Below are 25,004 nucleotides of genomic sequence, written 5' to 3'. Positions count from 1 at the left end.
TTTACAATAATAATTATATACACACATTTGCATAAAGCAGCATATTTGTCCACTCCCATGTTGATAAGAGTATTAAATACTTGATAAATCTCCCTTTAAGGTACATTTTGAACAGATAAAAACATGTGCTGATTGCGTGTGCATGATTAAATATTTGTAATTGATTGACAGCCCTAATTTATTTATTTATTATTATTTTATTATTATTACTTCTATTATTTTGTTTTTTATTTAATTTTTCTCATTTTTAATTATATATTTTTATTTTTATATATTTCTTATTTTTTAATTATTATTAACATTTTTCTCCTACCTTGTTTTTGAATACTTTGTTTTTCACTCACTCCCATGTTGATAAGAGTATTAAATACTTGACAAATCTCCCTTTAAGGTTCATTTTGAACAGATAAAAAATGTGTGATTAATTTGCGATTAATCACGATTAACTACGGACAATCATGCAATTAATCGTGATTAAATATTTTAATCATTTGACAGCCATAATTATTATTTAGTGATATAAATAATATACTATAGTGTAAACTAGAACAAGAAACAGCAGATTAATTAACGCAGAATAAGAACAAATGTTATTTATTTATTTATTTCTGTGTCTTTGATAAAGACATGTCTGCAGGAGTGTTTCCTCTTAATTATTACCCATCAGGCCGAGCTGACCCCTCTGGCAGGACGCCAGAGGAAGTGAGGTCACACAGCGTAATGAATACGACTGTTTGAAGAGGAAGAAAAGTGCTTGTGGCTCGGCAGTCGCTGCCTTTGTGATACTAACGGCAGCTCCAGTAACATTGTTATATAGTGGGGGGGGGGGGAATTAGCTGCTTATTTGTGAAACAATAAGATTTAGAATACATAACTTTACATGTTTTTCAACCCTCAAGGCTGCTTTTCTTTTACTCTTGTGTAATAATATTATAATTATTCACCACTGCAGCATGTTATTGTGTTAATTAGGCTATTTTCTGTAAGAGGTTAATAAAAAGTACAATGCAAAGCCACTGGAATAATCTCTCTCTCGTGCACTTCTACCCAGTCAGCACAAAGCACAGTGCAAGTGACACCTATTAACAATTGATGCATGCTAAAAAATAAATCATGTGATTCACGGTCGGCCTTCGCCGGGCTGATGATGCCGTCAGCTGGTGACAGCGAGCGAGGCCGTCACTACTGTGACCGGGGTTGGTTTGTTCTGTCCGCTCGCTTGTGTGTGTGTGCTTCTATTTCCGACCCGCTCACTCTGAGGCAGATTTTTTAATTGTATCCTGAGGTCGGTTTATTTACAGCATTAAAGAAACATCAGACGTTCGGGGCATGACACAAACAAGAGTGGGAATGAAATGTTACTTCATGTTATATCAGGGGGGTGAGGGGAAACGGGGAGTGATGGGAAATGGTACTTTGAGGCTACATCTCTTCATTATTCATATTCATCATCGTCGTTTTCTTGTTTTCAGAGAATACTTTAAGGGTTATATCCTCATGCAAGAATAGCTAAATACTCTGAGCTGGTTTAAAATAGACTCAATAGGAAGACATGTTTAATTCAGGTATGTCCCGCCAGTTTGGTCTCTCATGTGAGTATGATGTTAGAGCAGCGGGCGACCTGCTGAAGTGCCTTAAACCTGCATTCTCTCTAATAGCCAGCAGGGGGCGACTCCTCTGGTTTCTAAAAGAAGTCTGATTGTATAGAAGTCAATGAGAAAATGAGCCTACTTCTCACTTGATTTATTACCTCAGTAAACATTGTAAACATGAGTTTATGGTCTCAATCTCTAGTTTCAAGTCTTCTTCAATACAGCATGATGTTCATTTAGTAAATTATGGTCCCATTTAGAGTCAAATAGATCATAAAGCAGGGGATGCTTTAGGGCGGGGCTACCTTGTGATTGATAGGTCGCTACCACGGCATTGTCCGGTCTGGGAGTTGTCTCTGTTTTCGTCTTAGAGCTTTAACTCTTTCACAGTGTGTTTTCACTTCATGAAAGTTAATTAGAACAATTTGGTCGCCTAAAAATGTCTTATTCAGCGTTCGGTTGTACTTAGCTCCACCCTCTCGTGTCACTTCTGGTTCCAAAAAACCAAGATCGCAACAGCCAAAATGTCAAACTCAAGGCTTCAAAACCGTAGGCCACAAACCAGTGGGTGACGTCGCGGTGACTACGTCTACTTCTTATATACAGTCTATGCATTAGAGCCAGGATTAGCTTAGTTTAGCATAAAGACTGGCTCTGTCCAAAGTTCAAAAATACACCTACCAACACCTCTAATTTCTTTATTCTGCTCTGTTTGTCTCACAGGAGCATCCGCTGCCTGAGAAACATCATCCACTGGAACCTCATCACCGCCTTCATCCTGAGGAACGCCACCTGGTTCATCGTCCAAATGACCATGAGTCCCGAGGTGCACGAAAGCAACGTGGTACGTATCGCTTCGTCTGTTGATCTTTGATGTATGCAACAAGAGGCACTCTAGGAAACTTTAGTTTTAAGTTAAAGGATAAGTCTGGTGATAGTCCGGTCACAGCCGGTGTGCACAGCGCAGCGGCGCCGTGTGGAAACCTGCGGCTCTGCAGCGAAAGCTCGCCTGGAGAAGCCAGACACACAGCCGTCCAACGTTAAAGCCATTCACGTTTATTGACCGGTGACCGGTTTGTAGGACAATCGCTATCGTTAATCCGGGCAGACAGAGTGTCGTTACGCCGGGCAGACCCTGCTAAACTAAACTAAATGTGCGGTGGAGACTTTTACTGGGAAAGTGGCCGTCTGCTAAATTAACGCTCCCGGACGGTGAACTGGAGACAGTGAACGCAGCATACGCTCCCGTACGGGTGAACTGGAGACAGTGAACGCAGCATACGCTCTTGTACGGGTGAACTGGAGACAGTGAACGCAGCATACGCTCCCGTACGGGTGAACTGGAGACAGTGAACGCAGCATACGCTCTTGTACGGGTGAACTGGAGACAGTGAACGCAGCATACGCTTCCGTACGGGTGAACTGGAGACAGTGAACGCAGCATACGCTCCTGTACGGTGAACTGGGGACTCAGTTGTCTGTTGTGCTCATACACTGCAGCTGGCGCACCGCTGCATGTGAGGCACAAATCTTGTCGGTTAACGGTTAATAATTGGTTAACGAGGGTCGGTTATCAGTTAACTGGGATAGATTAAGACAACATATGGTGAAGCACCTTGCATAGCTGGTCTGCACACACTTTAAGAGCACAGGGAAGGAGCGGTGCTTTATTAACATTAAGCCTTCTTAGCTGAGTGCAGACCTCATCAAGTGTAATGGTTTATAGGGGGCACGCAGTAGGAATAGCATCCAACCCCCTTAAGGAGAGGGAGAATGTGCTGACTCCTGCTCTGCTGGGAGGTCATTGGTTCTGGTATCAAATCAGGCAAAGAAGTGATTAGCCTCATCGGAACTAAAAGCACCTTCCTGCAGGACAGAGCTGGCAGCGCTGCAGCCACTTATCGACTTAAAGCTCTTTTGTATCACACTCCTGTAGTTTGCTTTCTACCTTCCTTTATAAATCCTCTTCTCCTGCTTTAGAGCCTGCTTCAGTTCTGTCTGTGCAGATCTGATCCTTTTTCTTTGTCACCACTTCTTATTGTTATTAGCAGTCTTTATGTCTGTAGTGACCCAGTCTGACGTTAGCAGACGGTGGAATAGATGCCACTACAACAGTGACGTTGGTAAACTCACATATGGCCTGCAGCTCACCGCTGTTTTTTAAAAATGAAACTAAAACACGTTGTTGGTTTTGGTATTTTCATTAGATTTATTGGCAGTAAGTATCACCAGCCTTATCCTTTAAATACTTCATGACATCCTGCATATATACCTCAGGCTAAAAAGGATCATCCTTTAATGAAAGAACTGTTCCCTTTCTTCCTTTCCACAAAATGCATTTGAATTTCAACTAGTTCAGTTTGATGGATTCTTCCTTGTAGGTGTCTTCAAGGACGGCCCAGCGACTTGACTTTCAAGAGTCAGCGGCTGCATTCATGAGCTTCAGATAATAAGGTGTCAAATTAAAGCAAAAAGAAAGTGATGTAAGGCTTATTTAGTGAGGTGTTGGGTTTCCATGAGCCACAAGAAGAGTTTGAATACACCTCGTCCTTGATTCTCCAAGGCTGTTCACTCTATTGAACGGATTTAAAATCTCACATTTGTGTTCAGATCTTTTAAATGATTTGATGGAAACATGGAAGTCATGACAAAGAGCATATTTCTTGCATTACAGTAAAAACCTTCAAATCTCAAATCTAGCGTCCTTTGACATACCAACAAGGACTTCCTGATGAAATGATAATAATGTAACTTGAAGAACATGTGGTATGCTTTAAAACATCTTTGACAGTAGGATAGAATTTAATATTTTTGAGAAACTGTAAAATGTTTAACAGAATAATTCGTTTTGTAGGCTTGGTGCCGTCTCGTCACCGCCTCCTTCAACTATTTCCACTCCACCAACTTCTTCTGGATGTTCGGCGAGGGCTGCTACCTCCACACTGCCATCGTCCTCACCTACTCCACCGACAAGCTGCGCAAGTGGATGTTCATCTGCATCGGCTGGTGTACGTACTCTTACTCCTACACAATCATAACATCACTGCAGCTGTATGAAAACCTTAAAAGGATAGTAAGACATTTTGGGAAATACACTTATTTGCCGAGAAGATTGATACCTGAGAGTGGTATCAATCTTCTCATCATGAAGCGCAATGACTCTACCTTAGTTGTATGAAATTTGCTATATACATAAACTTGATTGATTGATCAAACTCTCAGCAAGATAAGTGTATGTCCCAAAATATCTAACATTTAATAACTCAGTAAATTCAGTCTCAAATGTAGAGCATTTGGAGTCTGAATTGATCTCAATTTGGAGCATTTCACTTGATGAGAATATCGATACCACTCTCATGTCTGTGAGTGTGAAGCTAGAGGCGGGAGGCGTTTAGCTTAGCTTAGCATAAAGACTGGAAGCAGGGGGAAACAGCTAGCCTTGCTCTGTTCAAAGTTCAAAAAAACATCTTCCAACACCTCTAAAGCTCAATAATCAACATGCTGTATGTTGTTTGTGTAATCTGTACACTAACAGAAATGTAAAAGGAACAAAATGTTGCTTAGCATAAAGACTGGAAGCATGGGGAAACAGCTGGCCTGGCTCATAACTCCCCCATAAAAACATGATTTTGTCCCTTTTTACAACAACTCAGCAAGAAAGCAAGTATTGTATTTCCAGAAATGTTGAACTACTTGTTTAACTCCAGTCCGTTTTGGGTACATTTCGCTTCAGTAGAACAAACTGAAGGTCAGACACTCATTTTCCCAACAATGGGAGCAGTTGACTTGATGGAGATACCAGGATTTGGTGTGGCAGCTGGGAAACATATTGGTGTGGAGTTCACTAACACCCCGTTTCACACTGTCAAACTAAACTATGTGCTGCTGAGATTAGGTGCATTGTGCCATCTGGATTACATTTCCCCCGGGGCAGCGTGAAGCCTCCGTGTGAAGGGGGGATGATGGCAGCACATTTCAGCAAAGGCCCGTGAAAACATAAATAAGATCAAATTTTATTTGCTCCGCTTCGCTTTAACTCAGACTCAAGGAGCAGACATATTATTAAAGCAGAGGGTTATGGACAAGAAATGAAAAACAACAAGACAAATTACATTTTTTTCAACCAATCTGAGGTTGACACTGATGACGGTATATCGCTAATGAAGTGGAAAGTTCCAGAGACGCAAGACGTACATGTGTGACGTGTGGTCAAGTAATGGCTGCTTATCTGCTCTATTATACCTCCTATAAGTCAGTAAATCAGACGATCACTCTGCATTATCATCAACCAGAGTCCGGCTTTTCATTCATTCACAAAGACACATTCAGATGGTGACATGTCTCGGCTTGCATCTGTGGATCACAGCACACAAGCAACAATAGGTTTTGACAGAGCTTGGCAGGCGCTGGTGAAAAAAGACAAGGATTTCATATTGCAGCGTGAAATCCCCCCGAGGGATATTTTGTGATCTGAATAGCAGAGAAAGATGAAAGAAGAATCTGTCATTTGTCTCTCTCCTTTTTTCGCCTCACAGGTATACCGTTCCCTATAATTGTGGCATGGGCGATTGGGAAGCTGTACTACGACAATGAGAAGTAAGCCCTTTTTTGTTGTGACTCCCTTTAGATATTCAGAGAAGCTGAACCCGCTGACAGAAAGGATGAGGAAGGGCAGTATTGCATTAAGGAGATGAATGTCTATTAATAACCTGCTGTAATCACATTTGCATTGCACAATTTTCTTAATTACACGTTACCCCTGTGGCCATTTTCACTTTGATGGTGAGTGCTTAGTGCTTGATTGATATGGAGTGGTCGCTTAGCACACAGGTGAAAATTGATTCAGCTTTGTGTGCACTGAAAAACATCTAATTTAAGTCCTTAAAGGGATAGTTTGCAAGTTTTGAAGTGGGGTTGTATGAGATACTTATCCATAATCAGTTCCGTTACCTATGCTCTCTTCAAAGCCACCAGACTCCATTGACAAAAGCAGTCATTTTACTTCGCAGAACTCAGGAGTTGTTGGTCTACTGCTGCCTCTAGGAATGCACCGATACCAATACCTATACCTATACCAGTATCGGGTATCGGGTCCGATACTGTGCTCATGTACTCGTACTTGTACTCGCAAAACGTCACCGATACCACTTTACAGCAGCGCGACGTTGACCTCTCATCACCATCTTTCGGGTCCTCACGCTCCACCTCCCCGATGGTGCGGGCGAGATGCCGGCCCTCACTTTCATTGCGCCACGGGGTTTTGCTTGCACCCTCTGACTCGCGCTTACGTTTGACTCCTTGGTCCATGTTTCAAGATGGGTCGGGTGGGTTGCCGACAACGCCGCAGAACCCTGGCGCCTTTTATGTGGGCCGCGGTACGACACTGTTGGGGCGCAGTGAGGACAGCCTGCTCCGGTCGACAGTCGCACTGGGAGCAGGGAGAGGTCCGGGCGGGGAGCGCTGTAAAGATGCAGCCGCGAGCCACCTTCACCCCGAGCCTTTCCAAGCCGACCTAGAGCCGGTCGCGGCGCACCGCCTCGTATGCGGGTCTCCCCAGCCTGCCATGTGTCGCTCACACCCTCCAGCTGGCTGTTAACGAGGGTCTTTTGGCACAGAGAAGTACTCGTATCGGTACTCGGTATCGGCGAGTACACAAATGTATCGGTGCATCCCTAGCTGCCTCGATCGGTTAGTTTGTTTGGTGACTTTGGTGTTTTAAAGGGTTAGTTTGGATTCACCAAAGTCACACTATAAGAGAAACAAACTAACCGATCGAGGCAGCGGTAGACCAACAACTTCTGTGCTCTGCGAGGTAAAATTACTGCTTTTGTCAATGGAGTCTAGTGGCTTCGAAGAGAGCTTAGAGCACTAAATGTGGATTATGAAAACAGTCCCCAACAAATGCACAATTTCCTCCTGTTAGTTTGATAAAAACTACAGTGAGCAGCTGTTTTATGAAATTACTGAGCCTTTTTTACAAATGAAACTTTATAATTGTGACCTATTTGTAAAGCTTTATGCTTCAGTAGGAGCCGACGTGCTCGGGGCTGAGTGTCACAGACAGGGGAGGGACGTCGGGAAGTGTTGAGAGACGGCTTTTGGTCTTTTCGTGGAATTTGTTGAAAAATACAGAATCAGACTAATCCTCTTATTTACTCCCAAGTGAACAAATCAACCAGTGCAGTAAAACATGTCATTATGTTATTTTTGTATTATTTTATTTCATATTTCAACATGTGTTATCTAAAATAAACTTTCTTTTTCCATCTTATTCTTCTTGGTATATAAAATTATTGAAACAAGATCATATTTATTTGAAATAGTCTCCATTTGTTTTAGGAAAATAAGGTTACATTTTGATCAGAATTGTCCTCTATAATCCATATTTTGGGTAAATGATTGACTGTTTAAACTCCTGAACAAATTGATATAATTCCAACATGTGCTGAACTCGGAGGTGAATTCTTATATAAACAATATAACAATATAAACACCTCTACCTGTGACTTCTGTTTTGATTCCAGGTGCTGGTTTGGGAAGCGCGCTGGTGTTTACACAGACTACATCTACCAAGGTCCCATGATCCTTGTCTTAGTGGTAAGAGTCTCTTTTCTACTTTTTATCCTGCAGTTGCCGCATTTTTACATAACTCACTGAAACAATTAGTCTTTATTACGTCTCTAAAACGCCTGACAGGCGTGAAATGTTGGAAACCGCACCGCATTCTTCACGTTAGAGATGATGAATGTGAAGTTCTGACTCGCTACCTGTCGAGCGTGGCGTTGAAATCTCTGCAGCATATGGGAATCCTCTCGGAAAACAAAGATGAAATCCAAGGATTTGTTCAGTCCTGTTTATGAGGAATTATCTCTTAACACTCTGTAATTTCCATACCCCGAGGGAACCTTTTCCATGCTTTGATTTTATTATTTCATCAGATGTTAACTGTTGTGAATCCGTTTGGTCTCTGTAGCTAAGCTTTAAATTACAGAAATATAACATCTTAATCCTTTAAAAAATATGCTCTGATGTCCTCCTTATAGGTCATAAATGTCTATGTCAAAAAACTGCCATAATAGCAGAGGTGGGACCGAGTTATTGTTTTGCAAGTCACAAGTAAGTCTCAAGTCTTTGCAGACAAAGTTCCAAAGTCCCAAACTTTGAGTTTCGAGTCCTAAACAAGTAGGGATGCACCGATACCCCTTTTTTCAGACCCGAGTACGAGTACAAGTACTTACATTTGGGTACTCGCCGATACCGAGTACCGATACGAGTACTTCTCTGTGCCAAAGACCCTCGTTAACAGCCAGCTGGAGGGTGTGAGCGACACACGGCAGGCTGGGGAGTCCCACATACGAGGCGGTGCACCACGACCGGCTCTAGGTCAGCTTGGAAAGGCTCGGGGTGGGCGAACGCCTGCGTGTGATTGGAGGAGAGTATTACCCATAGAGTCCAGGAAAGGTCGGAACTACAATTTTCACAATTTTGTCCTAGAATGGTCCTAAATCAATACTAGAGTGCTTCCCTGTGTATGAATGAAGCGGTACACGAGTTGAAGCTGTTGAAGTGGCTGTGTGTGTTGTCAGCGATGGTTATCCCTGCAAACTCCACCCCGGAAGTACTGTCAGAAAGTACTACCCCCGACCAGGACCTTTTTAGGGGATAAAAACACCCTGGAAAATGTCCCCAGAACTTAATTTAGACCCCGGTCCCTGCGGTCAAAACACAACGAGTTCTTCAAAAGGGTCCCAGTTCCAGGGGAAAGTTGCTGTGGTTGAAGTCGAGTCGGGGCTCTAGATTGAAAACCTGATAACAGATTTTTCTGTTATTGTCATGGGATCAAACATTGTGGTTTTAATGGATTCCAATGGGGACATTTAGTCCCTAAGGAGGTCTGAGTGTCTGTGTTTTGACTGCACGGTTTATTAGAGACTTATTTAAACTCACCCTCTTATCAACATGCATGCCAAAAGCATTAACACAGCCCAAATGATTGTAAAATTAAAAAGACAACGATGTCCGTAGTGACGCGTGAAGGGTTAAACTGGACATCAAGCACCTGCAGGACGTGTCCTCCAGCTTTCAGCCTGACTCTTCCTCACTCTGCTAACAGTCTGCGTGAAGCCAGACAGACTCTCGGCCCTCCAGCAGGATGAAATGTTGAATGATCCTGCAGATCTCTGGAGACTCAGCCCGGCTTCTTGTACAAGCTTTAGTCATCTCTCGTCTGGACTACAGTAACTCCCTCCTGGCTACGCTCCCAAAATACTCTCCTCAGTCCCGTGGTGGAAAGTACATTTACTCAAGTGCTGTACTTAAGTACAATTTTGAGATACTTGTACTTCTACTCAGCTGCATTTCAGAGGGAAATATTGTCATTTTTACTCCTGAAATAAACCCCTTCAGGGTGATGAAAGACCCGTCAGCATCGCCCTGTCGGGGTGTATTTCACAACAATGACCGGCTCGTTGCACATCATCCCATACATATCTTATCGCAATACTCAGCATATCGCAATAAGATCATATTGTTACTTAAGTATGGTGATAATACCGTAATTAATACCCCTAATTTTGACGCTAATACTTTCACCTTGAATGTATTTCTACTCTGTGGTATTGCTACTTTTACTCTGACTGTCCTGATCCACATGCATGCCCTCCCTCTCTGACCACCTCCTCCTCCTCGCCGTGGTGATTTGACCGTTTCTCTGCTCCGTTTGGTCCGTTTCCTCCCTGCTGGGTCTCCAGTGGTGGACTGACCTTCCCATCATCGTCAGAAACGGCACATTTCTCTTATCTCTTCTCTCTCTTTAGTTGAACAAGTCATCTCTCTGAGAGGCGCTTTATGTCTCTGTCTCTCCCGCCTAAAGCCCACATCTGCCTCCTCCAATATCTCTCTGCTACTTCCACTGAAAACGTCTCGCTTACAATAGACGGCTCCGCTCAGGCTTTCATCTCTCTGCATGTTTGCGCTTGATCCTGCAGGATCACCGTCAGGTCACCAGAATATTTGCGGTCTCTCCTGTCAGGCCGCTGCGGTTGTGAATTTTCCGTGGCTTTCCCCGTCTGTAGCGGTTAATGTCAGCAATAAAGTGATGTATAAAGGATAAATACAGGATGTTATTGAACATGTTAAGCACTAATGCACGGCGGGGCTGGTGAGGACCGGTGGGTCGGACGCTTCTTGAAAGATTGCCATGCATCTGTTCGGGCCAAGGTCGGGTCAGCCGGCCCTGGAAAGTATTCCTGCAGCTATTTCTGCTCTTGTGTTACATCATTCACACCTACTACTGCACAGGGTATTGATTTAGTCCTTCATCACATTGTGGGAAAAATAGTCTCGAGGAGCACTTAAGATAGCAGAGTAACAGGTTTTAGCATTATTAAAGGATAAGACATTATTTATTGATTTTTCGTATTGTCGACAAATCTCCCAAAAACAGACGAAAATGAACCGACGTACAGCGTCCTGCTGCCGCAAACAGTCCGTATGTAGTTACAGTACTTGAGTAAATGCATTAGTTACTGTCCACCACTGAATACAGCACATATGATAACGTAAAAACACCTTCTAAGGCTGTCAAAGTTATCAATAATAACGCAAATTCATTTCTAGATTTTGGTGAGGAAAAACTGTCATGGTCATTTTCAAAGGGGTCCCTTGACCTCTGACCTCCAGATCAGTGAATGTAAATGGGTTCTATGGGTACCCACGAGTCTCCCCTTTACAGACATGCCCACTTTATGATAATCACATGCAGTTTGGGGCAAGTCATAGTCAAGTCAGCACACTGACACACTGACAGCTGTTGTTGCCTGTTGGGCTGCAGTTTGCCATGTTATGATTGGAGCATATTGTTTTATGCTAAATGCAGTACCTGTGAGGGTTTATGGACAATATCTGTCATTGTTTTGTGTTGTTAATTGATTTACAATAATAAAAATTCATAGATTTGCATAAAGCAGCATATTTGCCCACCTCCAATGTTGATAAGAGGATTAAATACTTGACAAATCTCCCTTTAAGGTACATTTTGAACAGATAAAAACATGTGCTGATTGCATGTGCACGATTAAATATTTTTATTTATTGACAGCCCTAATTTATTTATTTATTATTATTTTATTATTATTAATCCTATTATTTTGTTTTTTATTTAATTTTTCTCATTTTTAATTATATATTTTTATTTTTACATATTTCTTATTTTTAAATTATTACATTTTTCTCTTCCCTTGTTTTTGAATACTTTGTTTTTCACTCACTCCCATGTTGATAAGAGTATTAAATACTTGACAAATCTCCCTTTAAGGTACATTTAGAACAGATAACTACTTTAATAGATTGACAGCCCTACTAAATACTGAAATGTCCATATATAAACTATGATGACACCGTGGTAATGAGTGTTGAACCCCTCTGCTGCCGGACACTCATCCTCTATTGTTTGCTTTAAACCCGTCATGAACATCGACCTCTGAGCCGCCTTTCTCTGACATTAATAGACACTATAACTATCATCGCTGTGTCTGATCTTCATCAACAGATCAATTTCATCTTCCTCTTCAACATCGTGAGAATCCTGATGACCAAACTGCGAGCCTCCACCACCTCAGAGACGATGCAGTACAGGTAAAGTATTCAGCTGCACCTGCAGGAAACAAAACATTCAGACACTCTATGAACACACCTTTAATAATGAATGCTTTATACTTCACTGGAGTTTGTTGTAAGAGTCTTTGGTTGTGTGATCGTCTGCAGGAAAGCTGTGAAGGCTACACTGGTTCTTCTTCCTCTCCTGGGAATCACCTACATGCTGTTCTTCGTCAACCCGGGGGAGGACGAGATCTCTCAAATCGTCTTCATATATTTCAACTCTTTTTTGGAGTCCTTCCAGGTACGATTTATCCCGCACACAAAGGTTAGCCCGTCCTCAGAGCTTCCAGGGACAGGCGGAGTATAATATCTTCTGTGTGTGGGCATGCTTCTGTGTACAAAGACAGTAATTGTGATGAGTGGACAGCTAAATTGTTCCTCTCCGGAGATGATTGAATGAATGTAACGTGTTTGATAAGCTGCTGTGCATGCGATTAAAACCGGATCAGGGCGTTGATGTTTTGAATGCCCTCCTTTTTTTTATGATGATGTTTTGTTTGTGTCTTCATCTCCCTCCTCTTCCTCTCCTCGCAGGGCTTCTTCGTGTCCGTGTTTTACTGCTTCCTAAACAGCGAGGTAAGCACATTCACCTCCGCTTTATCAATCAAACATTTCACGTTCCCCCTGCATCCCAACATTTATTTATGTTCCCCGTCTCCCGGCGCTCCCACTCTCCCTTTTCTGTTTGCTGTGTGTTATTAGAGTGAGTGATGAAGCTCCAAGCTACTTATATTCAGGGCACAATTAAGACTTGTCATGTGTAAGTGACATCACTTTCTACTCTTTATGACAGTGTCAGCCTTAATTTGGTCTCATGGGGAAATCGGGGGTGAAAGCTTCTCAGAATAGCACAGAAGCATGAATATGCATGCGTGCAGAAATGCTACCTTTAATGTGTTATTAATAATCCTAGTAGATGGAGTATTTTCATTAGTATTGTTGTGTGCAGTATTTTGTAACGTTTTGCTGGCTTTTTCGTGACATGTTTTTGTTATATTCTTTCTGTTTTGGGGGATGAAAACATTTAACGTGCCACAATTACACAAGCTAGAGGAAAGGAAATAAAAAGACCAGGGCCGTCAATCGATTCAAATATTGAATCATGATTAATCACAATTAAACTGCATGTGATTATCATAAAGTGGGCATGTCTGTAAAGGGGAGACTCGTTGGTACCCATAGAACCCATTTACATTCACACATCTGGAGGTCAGAGGTCAATGACAGTTTTTCATCACCAAAATTAAGTTTGTAGCGTTATTTAGCCTCCTTATTACTTGGTTGGTACCGATGGATTCTTTAGGTTTTATAGTTTCAAGGCATTTCCGTCCACACAACTGCCGCTCACTGGATATGTTCTCTTGTTGGGACCATTCTCTGTAAACCCTAGAGATGGTTGTGCGTGAAAATCCCAGTAGATCAGCAGTTTAATACTCAGACCAGCCCGTCTGGCACCAACAACCATGCCACGTTCAAAGTCACTTAAATCCCCTTTCTTCCCCATTCTGATGCTCGGTTTGAACTTCAGCAAGTCGTCTTCACCACGTCTAGATGACGTAATGCATTGAGTTGCTGCCATGTGATTGGCTGATTAGCTATTTGGGTTAACAAGCAATTGAACAGGTGTGCCTAATAAAGTGGCTGGTGAGTGTATATAGAAGAAAGATGTATTAGAGAAGCATCAATATAACAGCTGACTAATAATAAGAGTTAAAAATACAGCAGGTTATGGACGTTTGATCAGATTTTGTTGCAACAGATGGAAACAACCCAACAGCTGTCGTCACATTTATAATAGATATATTACTAAATTTCACCTTTTTCCAAATGAGTCACTTCTCAAACGAGAACAGAAAGTACAGAAAATCTCTCCAACTGTTTGAACTTTGGAAGCAAACTTCAACTTCCTGTTGGACTTCATCAGTTAAAGTAGGAACATAGATTTTTAGAAAGGACAACTTTGCACTTAAAAGTGTAAATTAACTTCCACATCTCGCTCTCCAAAAGTTTCAATCAATACTCTTTTTGGCTTCGACTACAAGCGGCCTGATGTCGCTGAATAAACCCTGATATGAAGAGGAAGTAGGCATAAAGATAAATGACCTTTTCCTGGTGATAACGGGGGATTGTGTCACATCTTTAGGTGTAATCGAGGCAGCCTCGGTCTGAGTCTTCAGCTTGAATCATAATCTGGTGTTTGAAGCCGGAGGGCTCGGCTCACATCTTATCACAGCATTATCACGACTTTACAAGCGATTCCTCGAGTAGCACATGGATGTAATATCAGCCCGGCGTCCCACGCCGCATCAGCCGGCCCAGATGATGAATGAATATCTCATCACGGACCAACAAGGGGCTTAACCAGCATGTGTAGCTTACAGAGGATATTGATTTAGTGTTTCGTTTCAGGCTGAAAAGAAATGAGACAGATGAACAAAGGACGGCCGCGGTCACATTCAAGAGAGAAGGAAAACATTTAGTACTAAAACATGTGTGTGTGTGGAGGATTAAATGGTCTTTACAGAGGAACGGCGGCCAAACACAGCGTCGGTTAGAACGCTGATGAATCGAGATGTCAAATATTACAGTGTGTTAAAATGATTGTTTGCTTGTTTTGCACCAATCAGCTTTAGTTCATGTTAAAGCTTCATTCATCTGAGACTGATTACTGGAGGCAGGATGTAGAGGAGCGGGACACACGGGACGATTGATTTCAGATTGGGAGTGAGCGAGGAGGAGGAGGAGGAGGAGGAGGAACGCTTTTTAATCACCATTAAAACGATTTATAGCTCGTTGCTGCGGCTGTAGGTTACAAAATACATGACCTATATTAGAATCAGAGGTCTGTATTTAGTTTAACATTGCAGAGACAAATGAAAAGTTAAAGGAAAGATAAAAATAAATCATAATTATGTTGAATTATGAGATATTAATGAGACTTTGTAGATAGTAAATCAGAATTCTGAGGCAGACAGTCAAAAGTTGACCTAATATCTTATAATTTTGATTCAAAATCTCATAATTTTGATTTAATTGCCATCTTTTCATTATGACTTAGCATCTTTAGCACTTTTTCATGATCATTTTAATCATTTTGACTCAATAAGTTAACAATTTACCTCAATATCTCAAGTTAATCTTAAAAACTATGTAAGAACTTTGTCTAACTTACTTCCTGTTTTACAATTTTGTCATCATTTTGTTTGGTAAATCTCATAATTTTGATTTAGTAAATCAAAAAATTGACCGACAATCTCCTTATCTTGACATTAAAAAGTCCGAATTGTGACTTGTAATTACTATCTTTTCATTTTGACTTAGTATCTCGTACTTTTTCATAATACATTTAATCATTTTGACTTAATAAATCAACATTTTAACTTAATATCTCAGGTTAATCTTAAATTATCTTAATATCTATGTCATCATTTTGTCTTACTTACTTCCTGTCTTACAGTTTTGTCAGGTAAATCTCATAATTGTGACTAAGTAAGTCAAAAACGTACCAAATTATCTCATTATCTTTTTAATTTTGACTTAGTTTCTCGTACTTTTTTGTAATAATTTTAATAATTTTGACTTAATTAGTCAACATTTTTGACTTATCTCATCAGTGTGACATTAAGTTATCTTGGTAGACGTATAAAGTAGCTGAAAATGGATATGCTAAAGTCCAAGTACCTTAAAATTGTACTTAAGTACAGCACTTGACTATATGTACTTTATTACTTTCCACCACTGCATCCATGTTCAAAATATGCTCAGTATTATTCATTATAAGTGCAAAAAACAGATGCATTTAAACCTAGAGGGGCACTCCGAGAGAGGAGACGTTTCCATAAGTGAAAGATAATGCTAGATCCGCTCGGTGATTTGGATCCGCTCCAGAATGTAATGGGTTCTTCCTCGACCCGTACTTCACCTTCCCACCATGTTTCATGATAATCGGTTTGGTAGTTTCACCGTAATCCTGCTGACAAACAGACAAACTGAACCGAAAACATAAACTTAAACTGATATCCCAGTAAACAGTGTCGTTACCACGGTAACACAATGATTCGTCCTGGTTCTGACAGGTACGGTCAGCTGCGAGGAAGCGGTTCCACCGTTGGCAGGAGCAGCACTCCATCCGGGCCCGGATGACCCAGGCCATGTCCATGCACACGTCACCTTCACGGGTCAGCTTCCACAGCATCAAGCAGTCCACGTCGCTATGAGAGCCGCCGTCGTCCCGGATACCCACCGCCTCCCATCCTCCCCGGCTGTCGTCGTGGTTTTCTGCCACATCACCGGAGTACGCTGAGGCGAGGCTGCAGAGAGAGAGAGAGGCTACATCAGTCTCCCAAACCTCAGGAGGGACATTACACGGAGCTGAAAATGGACGAGGACGGAGATAAAGGACACTGCAGCAGACTCTATGGAACGAGAGGTTAGTGGATCACGTGACCAAGCTGAGTGACTTTGAATCTGGGTGTGAATGTACAGCACTCCATCTTCTTCACCGTCTGCCCGCCATACAAACTCTCCATCGTATTCCTGCTCGCACACACTTTGTTTTTTCTTCTTACACCAGCGAGAGCTCGTGTCTCTGGACTGTACTGAACTGGATTCCACCGCCAGCGGACACTGGACTCAAACGCAGCGACTAACTTATTATTACCATTTTCAGTTGTTTTTTTGTTTTATTTACAATTGTCTTGGATATAGTGTTTGTTAATTTGGTGTTGTGCTCTCTTCTTCTTCCTCATCTGTTCTCAGCCAGCTCGGTGCAGTCGTGCTACTTTCATCCACTTTCCAGAAAGTTTTAATACATTCCATAATTTTCTACCTGAAGAGTTTTGTTCCAAAATAATTCATCTATCATTAATAAACTAGGGCTGTCAATCAATTACAATATTTACTTGTGATTAATCGCATGACTGTCCGTAGTTAAAGGTGATTAATCACACATTTTTTATCAGTTCAAACTGTACTTTAATCCTCTTATCAACATGGGAGTGGGCGAAATATGCTGCTTTATGCAAATCTATGTATATATTTATTATTAGAAATCAATTAGCAACACAAAACAATGACATAGATTGTCCAGAAACCCTCACAGGTACTGCATTTAGCATTTTCATTCACATATCTGGAGGTCAGAGGTCAAGGGACCCCTTTGAAAATGGCTATGACCGTTTTTCCTCGCCAAACTGTAGTGCAAGTTTGGAGCGTTATTTAACCTCCTTCATGACAAGCTAGTGTGACAAGGTTGGTACCGATGGATTCTTCAGGTTTTCTAGTTTTATATGAGACCAGTATCTTCACTCCAGCTTTAAAACTTAGCCCGCTACAACCTAAGAATCGCAAGTTGTCATCTCCAATGTCCAAAAATCAGTGGACGAATGTAACGCAAGTACCATACTTAAGTACAAACTTGAGGTACTTGTACTTTACTTCAGTATTATATTGTCATGCCACTTTATACTTCTACTCCACTACATTTACTTGACAGCTTTTAGTTACTGTACAAATTAAGATTTTTACACACAAAACATACAAAGAGTTAACAAAATATGATGTTATGCTATGAATTAAACTACCCAACAGTTTATACAAGTAGAGCTGCAACGATTAGTCCATTCATTAAGTTAATTAATTCAACTATTTTGACAGTAAAATCCTGCTTTTACATTAATGCATGAGTAATAATAATCTAATGATATAATAATAAAATAATATAACACTACTATACTTTTACTTTTAATACTTTTAACTACATTTTCCTGATTATACTGACATACGTTTATTTAAGTAACACTTTCAATGCAGGACTTTTACTTGTAACAGAGTATTTATACAGTGTGGTATTAGTACTTTTACTTTAAATGATCTGAACCAAAACAGTTTTCACAATGTATGAAGGTGCGATTGAAAGCTCTAGAAAATGTAAGTGGCTCTTAAGTAGATTATTTGGTGAAGAATGAACTTTGATGGATGTTTTTGGAGCCAAACTCTTCAGCAGGATAAAGAGACTTACTATTGTTGCCTCTCTACCAGCAGCCGGATGAGACGAACACAGTTTATCAAGCCGGGACGGAGTTTCATTCTCGTATCTTATCAAGTGACTTTCTGCGGCGTCGGGTTGAAGCATGACACGTGAGCGGGCCACGCAGTAACTCTGTTTACCGATTTATTGTAAATATATATAAGCGGGGGGGGGGGGTTAAAGTCACAAATATAAACCAAAAAAAACCACAAACCACACACTGTGAATCATTTGGGCACATTACTCCATGTGATCAGCAACTCACAGTCCACATTCCTACGATACCAGTATGCCTAGCACCTGTGCATTTTTATCAACTGCTGTTTATGTCAAATTGTATATGAACCTCATCTTTCTGTCGCCCTCAGATCATTTTATTTCTATCCCTTTCAAGTGATGTGTGTACGACAGTATGTATTAGGGCCATAGTATGTTGAACAAAATTTAAAATTATGGAGCTGGGGGAGGAGGGTGATATTCTGAGAGAAAAATCTGAATTTCTGAGATTAAAGTCATAAATTTACGAGAAAAAAAATTTAATATTCAGATTATAAAGTCAGAATATTGTGAAAAAAAATCTGAAATTCTCTGAGATTACGGTCACAAATTTAACCAGAAAAACCTCACATTTACAAGAAAAAAAATAATATTCTCTGAGATTACAAAATCATAAATTTGCAAGAAAATAAAATTAAAAACGTAACAATTTACGAGAATACTTTGCTAATTTACCTGTAAAAATAGTGTTATTTGCATATTATAAAAAATCTGAAATTGTCTAAAATTATTGTCCCAAATTTACAAGAAAAAAACTTGAATATTCTCTGAGATTATACAGTCATAAATTTGCAAAATTTAAAAATCAGAGATTTTCTGAGATTAAATTCACAAATTTACGAGAAAAATCTCACAAATTTATGAAAAAAAAATTGAATATTCTCTGAGATTATAAAGTTATAAATTTGCAGGAAAAAACTCAGATTAAAGTCACAGATTTATGAGGGAAAAAATACTATAAAACTATAAAAAAAAAAAGAAAAATGTATTTTTGAAACTAATCTGAAATTCTCTAAAATTATAGCCACAAATTTACGTGAAAAAAACCCGTGAATATTCTCTAAGATTATAAAGTCATAAATTTGCAAGAAAAAAATCAAGTTACAAATTGAATATTCTCTGATAAAATATAAAGTTATACATTTGCGAAAAAAAAAAATTTAAACTCTCTGAGATTATAGTCACAAATTTTCGAGAAAAAACTCAGAAATTCTCTGAGATTAAAGTCCAAAATGTACGCGAAAAAAACTTTGTTTGTTTTTGTCCAGGACCCACATGGCTTCACTTTGCAAGGCAGGATCAACTTCATCACACCACAGACGTGTTTTATGTCTGCAGTGGATGACCTAATTAGATTATACTTTTAAATTGGATTTATCAATAAGGAAATGTTCATCATATTATCATAAACCTCCGGATTTGTAAGAGACATTGCCGGGAATTTGACCTATTCAGAAGAAAACAACATGCTGATTTGACTTTTGTGCATCAGGAAGTGAGTTTGATCCAGTCTTGCAGAGTGAAGCGATGTGGTTCCTTGACAAAAAAACAAACATTTTCCAATAATTATTTTTTTCAAAATCTCCAAGATTACAGTCACAAATTTCCAAGAAACACCACAGACGTGTTTTATGTCTGCAGTGGATGACCTAATCAGATTATACTTTGAAATTAGATTTATCAATAAGGAAATACTTGTGATATTATCATAAGCCTCCGGATTTGTAAGAGACGTTGCCGGGAATTGGAACTATTGAGAAGAAAACAACATGCTGATTTGGATGATAGCTTTTGTGCATCAGGGACAACGACTCACTGGCCAGATGAAGGATATCACCATGTTCCTCCTCACTAACCTCTCCAACCTTGTAAAGTGAAGTGATGTGGTTCCATTACCAAAAAAAAAACACAATTTTCTGAGTTTTTTTCTTGTAATTTTTTTTTATTTATTCTCAGAGAATTTCAGATTTTTTTTCTCGCAGATTTATGACTTTATAATCTGAGAGAATATTCTCGTACATTTCTGACGGTTTTTTTTCTCGTAAATGTCTGAAGTTTTTTTTCTTATAAATTTATGACTTTAATCTCAGAGAATTTCAGATTATTTTTTTCCCACAAATTTGGGGTTTTCTAATCTCAGAGAATATTCAATTTTATTTTCTCAGAAATTTGTAAGTGTTTACTCATAAATTTACGACTTTATGCTCGGAAATTTCTGATTTTTTTCTCGCAAATGTATGACTTTCTATTCTCAGAAAATATTCTATTTTTTTCACGCAAATTTCTGAATTTTTCTTTCTTGTAAATTTATGACTTTAATATCCGAAAATTCACGATTTTTTCTCCCTCAAATTTAGGACTTTATAATCTCAGATAATACTCAAGTTTTTTCTCATAAATTTGTGACTTTAATCTCAGAGAATTTCCTTTTTTTCCCACAAATTTAGGATTTTCTAATCTGAGAGAATATTCAAGATTTTTTTCTCGTAAATTTGTAAGGGTTTACTCAGAAATTTACAACTTTATTCTTGGAAATTTGTGAAATGTATGACTTTCTAATCTCAGAAAATATTCAGTTTTTTTCTCGTAAATTTGTTAATTTTTTTTCTTGTAAATTTAAGACTTTAATCCCAGAGAATTTTCGAGTTTTGTCTTGTAAATTTTAAGTCTAAAAAAAGTCCAGTTATGATGCGTTTCCATACTGTAAAGAAATTCACCCAAAAAGAAAAGTAGATTTTTTAAAAGCAGCGGAGGATGTCGGTGACGTGTTGTCATTCCATCACAGTAAAAAAAGCATTTGGTGAAATAATCGTCACAGTTCTGTGGTTCATACGGTGGTCAAAACAAAATCACAATGTCATTCACAATATTATTTATTATTATTTATTTTCAATATTGTTATTTTCATACTTGAAAAGATGTGGAGAGATAATAAACTGTGTGTTGCATTTGACAGAATGAAAAATTCAACAATGTGAAGTTTATTTATGGAGCACGTTTTTATACAGAAATACACATTGAGCTGGTGTTATTATGGGATACCTGCTTTAAAGGCTCAGCAGCATCACTGCGCTGCCATTTCTCTCCTCGCTCCCCGGAGACTAAAGCAGACATGAAATACATCTCGAGCATCGTGCGATCCTTTTAAGCTTTGTGTTTGTGTGTGTGTGTGCGTCTCAGAGGGGAGCTCAGCTTTTAAATAAGATCCTTCTGCCCAAGTGAACATTTTCTCTGCTGGAGCGGGAACAAGAGAGACGAAGAGCTTCTGCTGCTTTCAATCAGTGACGTCACCGTGATGCCCACACAGAGAAATGTGGGGGGGAACCCGACATCCCAAACTGGTCGCATACCGAGGCTCCGTCAGACCCCTCGGCGTCACTTTATGGTCGCAGTAAACACGTGCTTAACGTTGTGAATTCAAATAAAAACACTGCTTCGGTTGAGGCAACAAAACCACTAATGTCGGATTCACACTGCACCAGAATTAAGCTGATTGTATTCCTCCTGACGATCGTCAGCAAAGCCCTGATTGTTTGATTGTTTGATGGTTCTAAAGATGATCTTTCCAGATGCTCCTGTGGTGTGAGGCATGTTAAAAGAGTTTTTTTACATCCCCCGATTGGCTCTGAAGTCCATCCTGGCCGCACCGATCTCAAATCGTAAATATTAAACATGTTCAGTATTTACGATGGGATCTCCTGTTGTGTGTGGGGAACCCCGAGGACAGACGATGGCGCCGTCACGCGGGAAAGAACGACAGCCAATAGAGAACCGAGCTGACTGAATCCTGGATGAAAGCTTTGTGTTTGTTGGACCCGTCCACCTCGACTTCCGCCACCACAGCACCCTAAAACGTTTAATATTGACGCAGTCAGGTTGACATTGTAGTAACTTGAAAGCCCGGTGCGTCTCATACAGACACTTGAGACCCAGACACACCAAAGCGACATCAGAGAACTAGCGGCGATGAAGGCCGACTGTTGCGTCGCCTCACGTCGACAAGTTGCCCCCGAACACACCGCAAAGACTACAGCCGACAGCCAGTTACCTCTGCGCCTGCGGTAGGCGGCGGTAGTCTGTATTCGTCATTCAAAAGGAGAACATGAAGACCGAGGACGGCGGATATACAAGCCGTTGTTATGATACGTACATGAAACAAAGCGGTGTTTGCCGACCATTTCCGCACCACTCTCTCTCACCACTTAGCTTCATTCCAGATGTTCATGCCGCTGTGAAAATATCCGTGTATTGGAATGATCAGAGGTCATCCATACCATAATAACACTACTTTAGGAGCAACAGAACTCAGACGGCGGCTGGCGGTACCACGGTTTAACACTTTGCGGTTCACGTTACCGCAGTTTCACAAGCGTGTCGGAGAACTAAGGTAGCCTTCAGGTAACGCAAAAACGTGAATGTCTCTCTAGAGTGAGTTTCATTTGTCCGTTCTGGGCTACTGTAGAAACATGGAGGACTCCATGAAGAAGACCTGCTCTCTATCAAAGAAAGATCAGCAACCAGCAGCAGAGCTACGCTTCCGCCATTTTGGACTGAAAGCGACTACCGGACGCCAGTAAAACATCCGCCTACAAAGTGCCGTACAAAAGTAAAAATAAATAATTCTATTGTCATATTCTACAGAAACAGCCTGCGTTGAACAATAAAATATTATAAATATAATAAATGTTTTCAGTCCAAAATGGCGGCAGTGGCAGTTGTCAAAAAAACATCAGAGTTTCGTCTCTTTGCTTCTTTACTCTCCGTACTGTATGTAGACAAAAACGGTGAAAATACACTAATGAAAACATAGTTATTAATATTATATTCCATTTCTGCTAATAGATCCACCTAAATACTACACACTGGTCCTTTAAGTAACATTTTAAATGCAGGACTTCTGTAACAGAGTATTCTTTGGAGTGTTATTAGTACTTTGACTTAAGTAAAGGACTTCAGTACTTCCTCCACTGCTGCTGTTTTTCCTAAATACACTATAAAATATGTGCGGTATCGGCCCACCAGACCACAGCCGTGACTTATTAGAAGGAAACAGAGATGTTTCGTGCCACAGAGAGTCTTTTAACGTTGGCCAGAGTCCGACCGGAGGAACGAGAGCGTATCTGGGTTATTGTAACACACTTGTATTGTTTACATGTGGAGCGGTTACCTCAGTTATAATGTTTTGAGCTGAGCGGCTCTCATGCATATAAATATAAATGCACCGCTGAGAGGAGAGAGGCTTGTTATGATGACAGCTCCCGGTGGGACGTCCACATCATCAGGATGGACTTTCATCATTTAAGCTCCTATAAACGCACAGATATCCCTTCAGCTTTACTCCACATGCTCTGACATCATTTATATTCTCTATCGGCTTCACTGAAGCCACATGATGTTTATATGGCTCAATCAGTCAAAGGGACACGTTGATGCATCATTTTATACACATTATATTTGGTATTTTTGGAAATGAAAATAAAGTTCTGTGAGTCTGAACGATGTTTGACTGCAAAACGCAGTAATGCAAGAAGTATTTGAGTCTTTTACTTCAGTAAAAGTAGAATTATTACAGTGAAGAAATACTCTGTTACAACTAATAAAAGTCCAATGTTACATTCAAGAAGTATTAACAGCTAAATTGACCAAAGTAAAAGTATTTGCTTGGCTGAATGGTCCCTTTCAGAGTATATTAATATTATTACGGATACTTGTGGAGCTCATTTTAACTACTATAAATACGGTTGGAGAGTTTAATCTGCAGCACCGTGTCATATTTTATAAATTCATCATCATGTTTTGTTTTTAAAATCTTTAAAGTAACTAGTAATGGAAGAAGTACTCATGTCTTTTACTTAAGTAAAAGTAGCAATATTACAGTATAAAACTCTGTTATAAGTAAAAATCCTGCATTCAAACTCTTATTTCAGTGAAAGTACAAAAGTACTAACATTAAAATATACTTAAAGCACAAAAAGAAAATGTACTCATGATGCAGAATGGCCCATTTCATTATATTTTTATTTTAAATGCAGTACCTGTGAGGGTTTCTGGACAATATTTGTCATTGCCTTGTGTTGTTAATTGATTTCCAGTAATAAATATATACATACATTTGCATAAAGCAGCATATTTGTCCACTCCCATGTTGATAAGAGTATTAAATACTTGACAAATCTCCCTTTAAGGTACATTTTGAACAGATAAAAAATGTGCGATTAATCGTGATTAAATATTTTAATCAAGTGACAGGATTATAATTATTGATACATCAATGTGTTCATCATTTTAATGTTGCGGCCGTTAGAGATGGAGCTCATTTTAACTACTTTATATATGGCTGAGTAGTTTAATCTATAATAATACATCATCATTTATTAGTTGATTTATAGTTTGCATTAATAATCTGAATATGTAAAGTATCTAAAGTTGTTAAATAAATGTAGTAAAAAGTGTAATATTTCCCTCACAGTAAAAAAGGTACAGTACTTGAGTAAATGTACTTAGTTACTCTCCACGGCTGACAGCGTGAGTTTGTTTACTGACTGACCCGATGAGGTCATTGAGGTTTTAGAGGTTAAATGGAGGCGATGTAGATTTATTGATTTGGCTCTTTTGTTAAATTGAATCATTGTGGTTGTCATCTGTGTGTTTTACTACATAATACATCA

The 25,004-nt window shown here is 39.8% G+C and overlaps 1 protein-coding gene across 1 annotated transcript in view; it reads left to right on the top strand.

Annotated features, from left to right (window-relative positions):
- LOC141757969 (corticotropin-releasing factor receptor 1-like) overlaps window positions 1-17,139 on the top strand; it is a 74,906-nt gene extending 57,767 nt beyond the window's left edge. The window contains exons 7-14 of the mRNA XM_074618955.1: window positions 2,316-2,436; window positions 4,447-4,600; window positions 6,128-6,188; window positions 8,117-8,189; window positions 12,142-12,227; window positions 12,357-12,492; window positions 12,786-12,827; window positions 16,328-17,139. Coding sequence (XP_074475056.1) covers window positions 2,316-2,436; window positions 4,447-4,600; window positions 6,128-6,188; window positions 8,117-8,189; window positions 12,142-12,227; window positions 12,357-12,492; window positions 12,786-12,827; window positions 16,328-16,468 — 814 coding nt within the window. The 3' untranslated portion in view covers window positions 16,469-17,139. The remainder of the gene's footprint in view (window positions 1-2,315; window positions 2,437-4,446; window positions 4,601-6,127; window positions 6,189-8,116; window positions 8,190-12,141; window positions 12,228-12,356; window positions 12,493-12,785; window positions 12,828-16,327) is intronic.
- The last annotated feature ends 7,865 nt before the right edge of the window (window positions 17,140-25,004 follow it).

This window comes from Sebastes fasciatus, chromosome 20 (genome assembly GCF_043250625.1).
Source record: "Sebastes fasciatus isolate fSebFas1 chromosome 20, fSebFas1.pri, whole genome shotgun sequence".
NCBI lineage: Eukaryota > Metazoa > Chordata > Actinopteri > Perciformes > Sebastidae > Sebastes > Sebastes fasciatus.
Note: the sequence above shows the minus strand (reverse complement) of the source record. Positions and strands in the feature narration are given on the sequence as shown.